The 15,437-nt window shown below is 33.2% G+C and overlaps 1 protein-coding gene across 3 annotated transcripts in view; it reads right to left on the bottom strand.

Annotated features, from left to right (window-relative positions):
* The window catches only part of LOC109101414 (terminal uridylyltransferase 4-like), a 29,038-nt gene that overhangs the window by 1,751 nt on the left and 11,850 nt on the right, over positions 1 to 15,437 (bottom strand). For all 3 annotated transcript variants that reach the window (XM_042713635.1, XM_042713638.1, XM_042713637.1), the window contains exons 11-27: positions 15,059 to 15,244; positions 14,805 to 14,979; positions 12,857 to 13,377; positions 11,887 to 12,037; positions 11,388 to 11,474; positions 10,182 to 10,285; positions 9,806 to 9,863; positions 9,617 to 9,720; positions 8,761 to 8,850; positions 4,714 to 4,827; positions 4,556 to 4,633; positions 3,292 to 3,469; positions 2,465 to 2,512; positions 2,304 to 2,386; positions 2,107 to 2,222; positions 1,875 to 2,029; positions 675 to 778 (exon numbers count right to left, since the gene is read on the bottom strand). In XM_042713635.1, coding sequence (XP_042569569.1) covers positions 675 to 778; positions 1,875 to 2,029; positions 2,107 to 2,222; positions 2,304 to 2,386; positions 2,465 to 2,512; positions 3,292 to 3,469; positions 4,556 to 4,633; positions 4,714 to 4,827; positions 8,761 to 8,850; positions 9,617 to 9,720; positions 9,806 to 9,863; positions 10,182 to 10,285; positions 11,388 to 11,474; positions 11,887 to 12,037; positions 12,857 to 13,377; positions 14,805 to 14,979; positions 15,059 to 15,244 — 2,352 coding nt within the window. The remainder of the gene's footprint in view (positions 1 to 674; positions 779 to 1,874; positions 2,030 to 2,106; positions 2,223 to 2,303; positions 2,387 to 2,464; positions 2,513 to 3,291; positions 3,470 to 4,555; positions 4,634 to 4,713; positions 4,828 to 8,760; positions 8,851 to 9,616; positions 9,721 to 9,805; positions 9,864 to 10,181; positions 10,286 to 11,387; positions 11,475 to 11,886; positions 12,038 to 12,856; positions 13,378 to 14,804; positions 14,980 to 15,058; positions 15,245 to 15,437) is intronic.

Here is a 15,437-nt window from a genome sequence, read left to right as displayed (position 1 = left end):
TATCCCAAAATAAAAAATTCTCATATAATATTTTGTAAAAATAAATAACAAATAACAAAAAAAAAAACTTATTTTTTTAAAAAAAAAAAAAAAAAAAAAAAAAAAAAAAAAAAAAAAATAAATAAAAAAAAAAGAAAACAAAAATAAACAAATCTAATAACGAAATAATTGGTTTATTTAGTTAAAATTAATAATAAAAAAATATTAGAATAGTAAAACAAATACTTATATATATATATATATATATACACACTGTAATACTTCTAAATACGATTATAAATACATACTATCAGCCATCATTTTTATTTGTATATTCACTGAAAAGTAATTACTTAAAATAATTAAAAAAATTATAAAAATAATTAAAAAAAAAAAAAAAAAAAAAAAAATATACAAAAAAAATATAAATAAAATATCATATAAATAAAACTTTTTTATTTATTAAACTATAAAAGTAATCTATGTATTATTTTATTGAGTGACCAGTATTTTAAATATACTTGGCAACAATGAATGTTTGGTCCAAATAATTTGCTCGAAGTTTCATTTGACTAGCAAAAAAAAAATTCATGTCAAAGCACACAATAAAATACTGAGAAACATCAACAGCTACTTAAAGGCAATGGACGTCTATCACCCAGCCGCAGCTGAGAGCAGAGAGTTTAGGTCCTTACACATTCAGAGGGCTGCCTGTTCCGTCCGCCCCGATCCTGGACTGAAGCACCTTGAGGAATGGGGATGGACTGAGAGCTGGCCATGGCCCGGACCATGTGAGGCACTGGAAAAAAAAAACAGTGTAATCACAGTCAAACTCTCTTATATGCTGCCTCCTACAGGACACAGACAGATCAAGACTATTAATTATAAAGAAAAATAATTGCATATGACAATACAATATAAAATGACTGACTATAAAAGTCTATAACTATCCACCAAATAACGGTCTACTTTGTTTCGCAACACGGAGCTAAGCAGTTTTCTTTGACTTCCTTTCAACTCAATAGCCATTATAGGTAAATAACTAGAACAATAAAGAATAGAATACAGAAGTACATGACAGTACATTAAACAGTAAGGTTATCTACGCTAAGAACCAGTGTGTTTATGATTTTGATAAAGAATCAAATTAATATGAAAACAAATACCAGTTTCGCAATATCAAGCAACATAACGGACTGTTTTTGTACCAGGTTAAATAACTGTGGATGAAATCAGAAGCCGAGCACATTCAAGTTGAAAATGCCTGTCCATGTTTGTTAAAAACAAGGTAGATAAAATTAATACAAATTAATCTATGATTTGTTTTTTTTATATTTGTATTTATTTATTGCATTTATGTATTAAAATACATACAAACATATACATACACACACGCATACATAAATATACTTTTTTGTTGAAGTATGTTAATTAACTATTTGGGCTTGTAAAAAGGAAAAGCAGTGATTAGTAGTTAGCTAATTATAAATTGTAAATATTAATTGTTAAAAATAATTAGATTAATTATCAACTACAAACATATCATTATATATACACAATAATAATAATAATAATAATAATAATAATAATACATAAACTGAATTTTACTGTATTTTTAATTCATTACATGTTAAATCTACTAAGAAACAAAATATGGAATAAGTATATTTTTTTCAACATGTACACTTTTAAAAAAAAAATATATATAATTAATATAACATATCTACATAAATAAACGTATAATATACTGTACATATATATTACACTTATTAAACATATTCAGAAACTGTTTGGGCTTATGAAAATGAAAATGGTCTTTGAAGTTGAGCTCTAGAGGCTTCATGAACTAAAAAATGAATGAACAGAATAAAAGACTGAATTAAGCTGAGCTGTACCTGGTCCGGTCACTGCTCTCTGACGGAGGTGTTTGTAATCGGGACAGTCTCTTCTCACATGACCCATATCACCACACTGAAAGCAGCGTCTCTCCCTGGGCTCCCTGTCCTCCTCCCTGACCTCCTCCTCACGCTCGTTCTCCTTTTTCTTCATTCTGAAAACAAACAAGACAAGGCTCCAATGCATTACTGCTTTAAAAAGTAATAGTTTCTGCATGTGTAAATAGGGCACCTGCGCCTCTTTGGACAGTCCTTCATATAGTGACCGATCTTCCCACAGATCCGACAGCAGCGGTCATTAGGAGCCAGTTCACCGTCCGTCAGCACCTTTGAGTCAAAGAAGTAATCCTGACAGAGAGACAGAGACATGAAGATGAGTCTGAAATGAAGGTTAAAATGGCGCTCAGGAGCAGTTGTAGTGTGACTCACGGCCTCTGTTCCAGGCTGAGGGTAAAACGGGGTGCCGAACAGCTTCCTGCCGTTGATGAAGGCCTTCATGATGAAGTTAGTCACTGTGTACAGAGAGAACAAGTGAGACATAATCACCCGTATTTTTACTGAAAAGTGTGGAACAGGATAGTTTTGCTTACTTTTGCGAGAAACACCAGCCCCAAGATTGTGATTCAAGTCAAAGGGATCTGTAAAAAAAAAAAAAAAAAAAAAAAAAAAAAAAAAAAAAAATCTTTCATGAGTCATGTAAAAATAAAATATTCAAGGGTCACGCAACACGTTCGTTTGGTTGAAATAAAATATTGGAAAACAACAGAATTATAACTAAAAGCATCACATTTCATGAAGTCACCTTAACTTTGTCTACAGATATAATATAAAACTGCATACATTATTTACGTTACATTTATGCATTTGGCAGACGCTTTTATCCAAAGCGACTTACAGTGCATTCAGGCTAACATTTTTTTTTTTTTTTTAACCTAACGTGTTCCCTGGGAATCGAACCCACAACCTTTTGCGCTGCTAACGCAATGCTCTACCAATTAGTTATAAATTAATGATAAATGAAATACCCAAAAATACCCAAAAAAGTAAAAAAAAAAAAAAAAAAAAAAAAATATATATATATAATAATAATATAATAATATATATATATATAATATATATATATATATATATATATATATATTATATATATATATATATATATATATATATATTATATATATATATATATATATATATATATATTTTTTTTTTTTTTTGTGCATTAAACATTTTAAAACTACTTTGAAACAACGGATGGAATAACAATTGAATACATTTATGAAGTAAGACAGATCTAGAGAGGCTGAATTAACAAATAAATGAAAGAATGAATAACCAGAAAAAAAATAACTGATTTCTGAGCATTTCAGAACAAAGTAAGAGAAGAAAGTTGTGAGTTATAATGAGCATTTCAAACCTTCGATTGCGATGCATTTGGACGTCCACTGTTTCTCAAAGGTGGTGAGGCGTTTGCGCTGGCGGATGGAGATGACGTACTCTTTAAAATCAAACTCCTCTGTGTAGAAGCGCAGCAGGCCGAGCCACAGCTCCCCGACGGTCTCCTTATTCTGATGGAGCTCCGGCAGACGCCGCCGCTGGACACCAGAAACACACACCTTAACTGATGCATGCTGAGTGCACGTCAAAATGCATCGGGCTGCAGAATTTATTTACAGTCTCCAAGTGTTTAAATGATTAGAAACTAAACGTGTGTCATGTTCAGTGGGGTTTGCTAAATATAAAACAACAAATAAATAAATAAATATTTTTTGTGGTGGTGTTGTTGTAATTAACAACAAACAAATAAATAAATACTATCAGCTATTGTTTTTCCTTGTGTATTTAGTGACAATTAGCCTACAAAAAATGTTTGATTACTTATAAATAATATAAATATATAAATAATATAAATATATATATATATATATATATATATATATATATATATATATATATATATATATATATATATATATATATATATCACTTATTTTTATTTGCATATTTAGTGAAAAAAAAAAAAAAAAATTAGATTACTCAGAATTATAATTATAACTAACAAAAAATGTATACTATCAGTAATAATTTGTGTATTTAGTGGCAAGTAATTACTAAAAATAATTAGATTACTTATTAATACAATAATATAAACAAATAAATATATAGTCATCATTTTTTGTCTATTTAGCAGCAAGAAATTACTCAAATAATTAGATTACTTAGTATAATTCTAAATTATATACTATCAGTTATTGTTTTTCTTTGCGTATTTAGTGACAAGTAATTACAAAAAGTACTTAATATTATAATTATAATGTAAACAAATACATACTATTACTTGTCACTAAATAAAGATCCATAACTGATTGTATGTATTTGTTTATATTATTTATAATTATAATATTAAGTAATCTAATAATTTTTGTAATTACTTGTCTCTAAATAACAGATGATAAATTATTATAAATTATAAATAATATAAAAACAAATATTATAATTTAGCATTTTTATTTGTGTATTTAGTGAGCAGTAAATATTAAATGGTTCATATCTAATATATTTTTTAAAAAATTAAATAAATTTAACAAAAATGGTACAACTCAAGATGAATGAAACCTCTTCAACATTCTATGACACAAACAAAACTGCCTCAGAAACAATCTCAAATCAATCCCACTCACTAGCTCATCGAGGTCATCGAAGAAGAAAGCGTTCCAGCCGTCCACCATCCTCTGAGGAACAGTGCACCCATCGAATATCTGCAGAAGAGCACAATCATTCAGTACCATAGTACTGAGATCTGATACTATCAGTGCACTTCTGTGTAAGCGCTCTGTACCTCTTGTAACACAGGGATGACTGGTGGTTGTCTCTGTTGTAAGAAATACAGCACCATGAGGATGTAAGCATAGGAGGACAGACTTCCTCTGGAGGCGTCGCCAATATCACAGCGCTGCAAAACACACACATTTACATTTCCCCCTAGTGTGCATGTAGTCAACACTATAGCATCCAGTAATTTCAATAGACTGACAAAAGGATAACATGTAATGAAAAGAGCAGTGATATGGTACGACAATGACATCTATCATGAGCGACAATGCAGGTGACAACAAGCCACAGACAATTATTGGATCATGTTTACGACGTCTAGCATGGTCTTGAGCCTTTCCTCTGAATACATGAGCCCTCCATTCAACACGGTTTTTCGCTGCCTGGGTCCAGGAGTTGGTTGGTATGATAGACTGAAATCTATCAGATCTCGTTTCAGTACATCTTTAAAACTTAGTTTTGTCCCGTCAAACAGTATGGGTACCCTTCTTGAGTACACTGTGCAAAATTGTGTGGGGAATGTGGGAAGGGGACATTCTGGTCACATGACCTGCCCATCTAATACAAATACATTTTAGGTGGGAGGAAAGTTGTTCACTTTTTGTCACTTTAAACTGACTGACATTTTATCCTCCAGGTCTTACCAAATACAAACCTGAGGCATCTAGTGTGGAAGGCACTTAGCCGACTCTCATGTGAACTTTCCCACATCATCGAGAACTACATTTGTTTTAACTGAAAACAATGTGCGTTGGCAGCAAGTGACATAGGGCCTGTTTACACCTGGTCACTTCATGCGTTTTCTCTGATCGGATATCAGTCTGACTTTTTTCAACTCTATCATTTACACTTGGCCACATAAACGTATCTCCACAAAATAGATATACATCCGATCTTCAATTCCAATGCTAATTTAACCAAGTTCACATCAAAGAATGCACCAGATTTGTGCTGCATTTTATTCATCATCAGCTAATTTCAAGATCAAAGACACAACAGCAGAGAGAGCAGCATCAGTACTGGAGAGATAAGTTAGTCCTAATACTTTTAATGAAGATGATTGTGTTGGGAATCTGCGACTTTCCCACTGCCCAGTCCTTGAACTATGATTATCACCTCATCTAGCTCTGGTTCTGCATCCAAGCAATTCTGAAGTGGACAGTCCTGTAGGTTAGTTATAGTTTTATAACAGATGGCACTATTTGAACTCTATACCTCACTAAAGTGCTCTATCCAACACACAAGCTTTTCTGATTTATCTTCAATGGTGGAAGCATCTTTCCTCTTGAGCACACCACAAGTCTGGGTAGTAATTCCTATTGTAGTTTTGATAGCTTTATACATAGCTTTGATATTTCTAGAATCTTTTGCAGTTTCAATATTGGAGCATAATACGTCCCAGTAGTCTTGGGCACATTTCTGAACTGATGCTTGTGCAGCAGATTTACTAGCACGATATGTAATTGTTGCTGGTCTTCTGGGTCTTGATTTGAGCGGACTAGAGCTTGACGCTTTTCCTCAAGAGCTGGAACTCAAGGAGGCATTATACCAGTCAGTGTTTTGTCTTCTTTTCTTTCCAAAAGTTTGTAAAGCAGTGTCATAGATCACATTTCTTATGGCTTCCCAGGGTCTGGGGTCTCAGGAATGTTCAAACTTTTCTTCAAGCCTGCTACTGTATTTCTCTCTAAGATTTGGGAGCTTTGTTTTCTTCACTTGACGACGGAAAGGCTTTGGTTCAATGTTTATGTATGACACAACTAGACTGTGATCAGTGTCACAGTCGGCACTGTGATATGTACATGTATTCTTGACTTCCTTTCTGTACTTCTGCTTGACAATAACAAAGTCAAGCTGGTGCCATGCTTTAGATTTTGGGTGTTAGATCACAACATTGGAGTAGAGCGCACTACGAATCGTTCTTCACACACACAGGAACTGAAATTTAAAACTCTTCAAAGAAAAGACTCTATTGCGCAGATTTAATACACTATGCATCAATATCTTTGTGTTTTGAACTTTTCTATGTGGATATGTTTATATGTATGTATATATATATATATATATATATATATATATATATATATATATATATATATATATATACATACATATACATATACATATATATATATATATATATATATATATATATATATATATGTGTATATATATATATATCTATATATATATGATTGTGCACTCACACACTGAGGTACAGAAATTCTACACACACACAAAACGCACTGGTATCGGATCGATATCGGTATCGTCCGATACTCCAAATTTCGGGTATCGGATCGGTTCTTAAAAAATGGTATCAAGCCAGCCATATTCAGGAGATGACCTGAGAAGCATTTCTAGTTGTCTGCTGGTTCAGCTTTAAGTGTTGGTGCATAGGCAGATATTACTAAAATACTTCCTTGTCTCTTGTCTCGTGTTAAGTCTAAAGAGATATCATGTCACTAATTGCAGTAGGTGTTTGTATACTTCTGATTAGGTTGTTACATACTGGTTCATCAGCTTGTCTACCAAACCAGTAGAATGTAAAATTTTGCCCCTCTTATATTTATACTAATTTTGTTTCTTGAAGAGCAGAGTCATGTTCATTTCGTTTGGCCAGTTCAGTATTAATGATAGATGTCTTTCTAGCATTTATATTTTCACATCTTTGCATCTTGGTACATCGCCATTGAAAAAATGAATTTAGTCTTTTTAGGTGAGGTAAAACACAAACCAGAACACCCATTCTGGTAGTGTTGTGGTGAATGGCAGCACCTTATTGGTCAGGGGCTGCCAGACTTGAAGTGGGCGGTAGCTTACCATGGAATTGGCCCCTCCCACTCTAGAAGGAGGTCCCTAGTTCCTGAGCATCATCACCATTACTCTGGCTTATCACTGGTAACTACCTCAAACTGGGTTTTTGATTTCTGCAAAGTCATACGCAGCCACAGGTTTCCTCTGCAGGAGAAAAGATTTGTCGACTCTTGTCACCGCCAGGACGATTTAAACTACCTTGGGTGGTCCTAACACTTGTTAGGACCACCCAAGATAGCTTAAATTGTCCTGGTGAACATGGTACACAATTTAAAATATTGCAAACATTTTCTAATTCTTTATTATTAAATAATCCGTTTTATGAGCTCTTGTTAATTGAGAGAAAAAAAAATTGTTTAATAAATAATATTTTTTCTATTACTGTCTGTTTTAACATTCTTCACTATTTTCTTCAATACATACAATATTGTTAAAAAGTTTGGGGTCAGTACTATTTTTTAAAGATTTTAAGAAAAGTCACTTCTGCTTACTGAGGCTGCATTTATTTGATCAAAAAAAACCTGTAATTTCAGTAATATTTTGAAATATTTTTTACTATTTAAAATAACTGTTTTTTTGTTTGAATAAATTTTAAAATGTCATTTATTGCTGTGATGTAAAGCTGAATTTTCAGCATCATTACTCCAGTCTTCAGTGTCACATGATCCTTCAGAAATCATTCTAATATACTGATTTGCTGCTCAAGAAACATTTCTGATTATTATCAATGTTGCAAACAGTTGTGCTGATTAAAGGGTTAGTTCACCCAAAAGACTTTTCATTTTTGGGTGAACTGTCCCTTTACTATTTTTGCGATACATTTTGTTTCTTGATTCTTTGATGAATAGAAAGTTCAAAAGAACAGCATTTATTTTGAAATAGAAATCTTTTGTAACATTAGAAATGTCTTTACTGTCACTTTTGATGAATTTAATGCATCCTTGCAGAATAAAAGTGTTATTTTCTTTCGAAACATCAGAAAAAGAGATTAATTAAAAATTTAAGTCGAAGTTTTTAAAATAAATTCATTCAAGTACAATTTATATTTGTCAACAAAACGTTGAGCTTTTTTAACATGCATCAAAAATAACATGCATGTAACTTAACTACTACTGTAGATAAGCTACTCGTGATCATGTTCTTTTAGCTTTGAATATTGTAGGGATTATTTTATGCAACTATGTGCATTCTGCAAGTTAAAATAATTTTTGACAACAACAGCAAAGATATCTGGTCTTACCTTGGCAAATACTTTCATAGTGTAGCCCAGAAACTGCACACGAGGGTCTATAGCAGCATATGTGGCCAGCATCCGGGTGTTGTGTTGGGCCTGAAACACACACACAAAAAACAAAAAAGAAAAATAATAAAACAAAATAAATAAAAAAAAAAAAAAATAAAAAAAATAATAACACAATAATAATAATAATAATAACACAGTCAATTGTTCATATAGACACATCATAGAATGTAATATAATATAATATAATATAATGTAATATAATCAGGGGTTCATATAAGTGGTGCAAGCACGACTAAAAAAAAAAAACATTAGCGCTAAACCCGGAAGTGCATATACTTACTTGCCAGCAACCCGCAAAAATAAAGGCTTGCTGATTTTAAAATCAAAAAATAAAAAAAATTAAATTTAAAAATAAAAAAATTAAAATTTTATCAAATAATCCCTAATTATACTATAATTTAAATATAATAGTATTATCACATTTATCACATAAAATATTAAAAATATAAATATAATAGTGTTATATTTTATTAAAAAAAAAAAAAAAAACATATATATATTAAAATATATATATATATAAATATATATATATATATATTTATATATATAAAAAATATAAAAAAATAAAATATAAATTTTTATTTTATATAAAAAAAAAAAAATAAAAGTGCAATAATATTATCACTATTATAAATAATTTTTTTTTGCATAGTTACATTTAATGGGTCACACTATGTGCAGTGTGAGGACCAAAACAAATCTCTTATGAGAACCAGGCTGAAAAACTTGTGTGTACCCTTGAATATAATATAACATAATAACATATAATACAATATCCGAGAGTGTCTCTCACCAGTGTGTTGTAGAGGCTGATGTCTCCCTCCAGTCCGCTCTGCCTGTGTTCAAACTTCACTATAGGCACTTTAGCAGTTGTGATAGGCAAGATATTCCTTAAACCTGAACCACGCCAACAAATGAATCCATCAGCGCTGAACAATCAACTCACACTGATTTCAGTTTCACAAAATAAATCACTCCGTACCTGTGTGCTTTTTCAGCACCTTGGCTAAACCCTCGATGATCTCCTTACAGTTCAGCTTCTGCAAGAAAACCAAGAGAGCAAAACCAGTTAAACATCAGGAGAGTCGATAATTGGCTAAGAAAAGGCAATAATACAAACTGATCTCCCTTTAAATGCTTATAAACAAAAAACACCATTTAAAGTAAGTGAAATCAGTCACCAACACATTACAGTACTTTAGAAACTCGGCATGACATAATAAAAAAGAAATGAAAGAAAAGAAAAATAAGGTACGTTTGTTACATTGGCCTAATCATACAGATATTTACAAAAAAAGTGTCTAAAATCAATATAAAACATGGCATGTCCCTCTTTTGAAGGGGCAACAGGATTTTACCTCAGCGTTGTCGTGACCCTCGAGAGTCATACAGATGTCCAGGTCACTGTCACGAAAGCCAAAGCCATTCTTAGAAGAGCCAAACAGACAGAGCTGGGCCTTATCTGAACAAAAACAAACAGAATAGAGATTCCTTTATGTCAAAAAGTAGGGATACTGCATTTAACCGATCTGTTTATAATCATTTTAACTGTGAACCCGAGATTTTTCCTTGGACTAAACTCACAATGTTGGCCTTCATAGTCAAACATTGGATTTATTAATAAACTGAACTGTAGTTGGTGGTTTTACATGCTACTTCCTGTCTAAGTGGGCGGTTCTTGGCAATAATACACCAGTGTGGCTAGCGTAAGTCAAACCATTTAGAAATGAACTGAAAGCATGAAAACTACTTATTGTTTTCATTCACACAAGAGACATTACTGCATATATACACACACACACAGTGAAAGTGATATGACTCCTTTCTCTCATCTTACTGCTGTAATCAGTCTCTCTAAAATTTGTTCTTCTTTTGGAAAGCTGTGGAAATGCTATCATTAATTTTTTATTTTGCTATTAGAACAAAATGAGGACTACTTTTCGTTTTAGTCGACTAAATGTCTGAGAACTTTAATCAAGTTTAAGTTAGTGGAAACTTCCACATTTTCGTCATATTTTAGTCTCACTGTATAATGGTTAAAATGATAAAAATTATTATTTTGCTTAATTTTAACTGCAATGATCGTTGTTATTTGGAAAATCTATTTTTACATTTCAGCAGAAGTTGCTCTTTCACCAATAAGAACAAAGCAATAGAATATTGACTCATATGCATTGTTTATTTTACCTCATCTAGTGTATAGATTTATAACAGAACCATTTAACTGAAAAGCTCTGATTGGGGGATTTGAGGTCTTGATTCCTGGCAACCGCAAACATGAACGTTCACATAAAAGAGTCTTATACATTAGCCTGAAATGTTTTGGCTCCACTTTTTTTTCCAACAAAAATAAAAAGGTTTTGGTAAAGTTTTTGTTCTTTTAATTACATTTTAGTCTCATCTTTTTTCGTCAACGATACTGCATGTTGATTTAGTCTCAGTTATTGTTTCATGACCTTATTATAGTCTTGTTTTCGTCAAGGGAAAAAACTTAGTTGACGAACATTTTTCGTCATAGATTTCGTTAACGAAATTTACACTAGTATGAACACGTGATTCCACACCATTGTACTCTTTTCTAATGAAGCGCTCCAGACTGCCCAGAATCTGCTCCCTCTTCTGCTGCTCGATGAGAGACGGCGACAACTCACCTACAAACACAAACACATCACATCACAAATCAACGTGAAGTAAACGGAAGGGTAACTCCAAATAAAAGCACTTAAGCTGCTAAGTGACAAGGACATTTTCTCTGATCGGGATGATTTGGGTGTGTTGGCGTATTAAAGGAACAGTTCACCAACAAATCACTGATTTAAAACAAAACAAATCAGTTAACATCAAATTAATACCCTTGGCTGTAATTTTGTGTTGCTTTTTTGGACTCTGTGATGGCAGCCATTGACGTACATTTTATGAATCATCAAGGACCATTGTTTCAGATAAAACTCTTCCTTACTGTTCTACTGAATAAAAAAGTCAGCAAAGTAACAGAAAATGTTAATTTTTGAGTGAACTATCCCTTTAATTATGGATGATGGTGCAGTATGGTATAGCACTCACGGTAACACAGCATGCAGAGTCCGTCCAGGATTTCTCTGAAGTGTATGGTCATGGGTGGCAGAGGTTTCAGCTCGACCTTCTTGAAGTCTTCAGGGCACTCGTCTTTGAGGTGGCCATCTCGCTTACAGATGCTGCACACGACCGTTGGTGGCTGTGAAGCAAAACAACCAGCAGACCCTTAACTTCTGGTTAATAGCAATAAATTATTTAACATAACATATGATGCACATGTGTGCCATAGTATAAACCATATATAAACTCCAGACGAATGAATTATTGGATTCCACTCCTATTCCACCATCTCTTAGAATCAAAGAGTCTATTTTTTTTGCTGCTGTACCTTTAAGACCTTTTTTTTTTTTATCGTGATCAGAAATGTTTCTTGAGCAGCAAATCAGCATATTAGAATGATTTCTGAAGATCATGTGACACTGAAGGCTGGAGTAATGATGCTGAAAATACAGCTGAGCATCACAGGAATAAATTAAATTTTACAATGTTTTCAAATAGAAAACTTATTTTAAATAATAATATTATTGTAATATTTTTTCACAATATTACAGTTTTTACTGTATTTTTGATCAAATAAATACAACTTCTGCCATCACAAAACAAAAAAACAAAAAATTATTTCCAAAAATCCATATTAATAACCTATCTGCCATTGCATATGAAATTATCAAATAAGGATTTCTTAAAATCCAGATGAATTTGCTAATGCATCATTCAGACAATTTTGACTGATTCACTGAAGTGACTCATGAGAACAATTCACTGGTGTAGAAGCTTGTTTTACTCCACATAAACTATACACAAGATCAATATCCACCTGTTTTTAGAGCCAAGCACAACTAGAAATGTATATTCACTACAGAAATTCCCATGACCTTTCCAAACCTTGAAAACTGATCTTAAAATAAAACGTTTTGCACAGTCAAGCACCACGAATTACAGTATCCTGTGCAATTACCTTTCCCCCAGTGAAGATCATCCTGTCAAAGACATAGTGCATATCTTCTGGTGCAATACTGTCCTGTTTCGCTAAGTCTTGCTCTTTATCCATCTCCTCCTCCTCATCGCTGTCCATCAGCAGGCCGTTGAGTGCGGAAGGAGACACGGCTGTGGAGGGTTCCTGGGAAATGACCTCAAATCCAGCGTCCATCCCACCATCGCTCACCAGGAGCTCGGTGAACCCTGCTCTCAGGCTCTCCTCTTCCTCCATATCCCTTTCATCCTCATCATCACTGCTGTCTACATCCTCCTCGCCGCTCTTCTCCACCTCGCCCCTGTTCTTTCGGTCCAGGCTGCGGGACCGAGCCGTGCGAGAACGTCTGGGTTTCTTTCTCCATAAGCCACGGCAGGCGTTTGCTCCATTCCTGCTCTGCGGACAGGCGAAATACTTGTAGGCTGTGCGGAAGCGCTCCTGGATGTACTCGAACACCATCTGACTGTTCAGACTGCGAGCCACATTCCCCTTCAACGCAAAGGGATCTGGAACATTAACAATTGCTTTCATACTGCAGTTGAAGCTCCTTTTCTGATTTTATCTTAATGTGACAAACAAAGTGCACTTAAAAACAGATGAAAGTGTAAAACACTGTGCTGTTGGATATTGTTTATCAGTATCAGTTGATATTGGATATAGAATTGTGTTCATCAACACTCATCTCAGGTTAATCAGTAACATAAGACTTAACATGAGCTAACAATGAACAATACTTAAGCATTTAATTATATTAATGTTACAAAAATGCATTTATTAAAGGGTTAGTTCACCCAAAAGTGAAAATTAGCCTATGAATGCATCGATTCGCTACTGGAGGCCTTTGTTCACCCTCCGTAGCCATGTGAGGCACTTTTTATTATGGATGGATGCGCTTTATTTCACTTCTTTTGGACTGTTGTACTGCAACACCCGCTGAGTACCATGAAACAGCTTGAAAGATCAAAGACAATATTTTTTTTTTATTTATTTTCGATTGGGTTCATCTGAAAGAAGAAAGTCAAATACGCCTAGGATGGCTTGAGGGTGAGTAAATAATGGGCTAATTTTCATTTTTGGGTGAACTATACCTTTTATACATTTTTGAAATCAAAAGTTGTGTCTGTTAACATGAGCCAATAAACAAACAACTGTATTTTACATATACTAAAATTAAGAATCTTTTTTAGTAATATTTTACATTAGATTTTACCATTTAGGTTGTTTGTTCAGTATATATATATATATATAAACACTTAAATATAACATTTTAAATATATTAACAAAAATATAAAAAATCAAAGACAGATATTTTAATTATCATTTAAAAAAAATAAACATTTAAATATAACTTAATGCTATTAATTATTATATGACAAATGTTAGACAGACATGCTATATAACTTTTCTGAATATTATATTATATAGATAAAATTAGTATTACTGATATACCATTACAGTATTTTGAAATAGCTTTAATTTTATTTTAACTGCAGTTTAATGCTTATTAATTTTGTGTTTTTATTTTTTTTGTGTGTTTATTTCAATTGCTATTAACTTATTATAAATAATAAATAATAAATACTATGTTTTTAATTTAGACATTTAGACATTTTTATATGTTATTTAATCAGTTTTTATCCATAACATGAAAATAATAAACAGCTTATCAGCCATAATACATGTTGTTTTGTCTATTAGATTGTTTTGGGTTATATTATCAGTGCATACCTAAAAACAGAGAACAGAGAGGTAAAACTCAACCAATCTTATTTGAAACAGCATTCCGACACGACTTTTGCTGAATGAACAGAAAAACGTGAAACATTTGGATGGAAACCAAGCAAGTGCTCACTCTTCAGGAAGTCAACCATCAATGAAGTGTTTGCAATGCAATATCAATGTTAACCACACTGGATCACGTCTTTGGTCTCACCCTCGATTGCAAGTCTGCGGCGAGGCCAGTTCTTGAGCTCCCGTGGCAGCAGCTCTTTCAGACGGATGCTGATGATGTGCTCCTCCAGCGCAAACTCCAGCGTGTAAAAGCGCAGGAGCTCCAGCCACAGCTGGCCCAGAGACGCACTCACAGACTCCTCCAGGTTCAGACGAGTCTAGAAACACACACACGTTACTGATAACACTCATCCTAAGGCTTCTTTAATACAGTCAGAGCAGCGGTGAAGCGCTCACCTTGCCCTTAGAGTATTCGGCTTTCTTCTCTTTCTTCTCGGTCTGGGTTTTGGGTTCAGGTTTGGCTTTGCCTTCCCCGCGGCCCTCACCTGCAGGAGCGGGTCTGTGCTCCCAACCTACGAATGAGTCTGACTCCATCCCCGTCAGGTGAAACTCATCCACGCGCTTCTCGTCAAAGCCCTTTATCTGAGCAGACATAAAACTTATTCATTTAATTCAAAATATTCATTTAGATCAAGGGTTTTAAATCTTATAGATATGACGAAGCCTCCTCATGTGAGGGGCCCCATCCTAAAATTGAAAAGACTACAAATATATTTGAATAGAAAAATTTTATATATTTTCATGTATAAAGACCAAATTCTTACAATGAAAAATG

This window comes from Cyprinus carpio, chromosome A23, assembly GCF_018340385.1.
Source record: "Cyprinus carpio isolate SPL01 chromosome A23, ASM1834038v1, whole genome shotgun sequence".
NCBI lineage: Eukaryota > Metazoa > Chordata > Actinopteri > Cypriniformes > Cyprinidae > Cyprinus > Cyprinus carpio.
The sequence above is the reverse complement of the archived record's forward strand: the minus strand, read 5'-3'. Positions and strand labels throughout refer to the sequence as shown.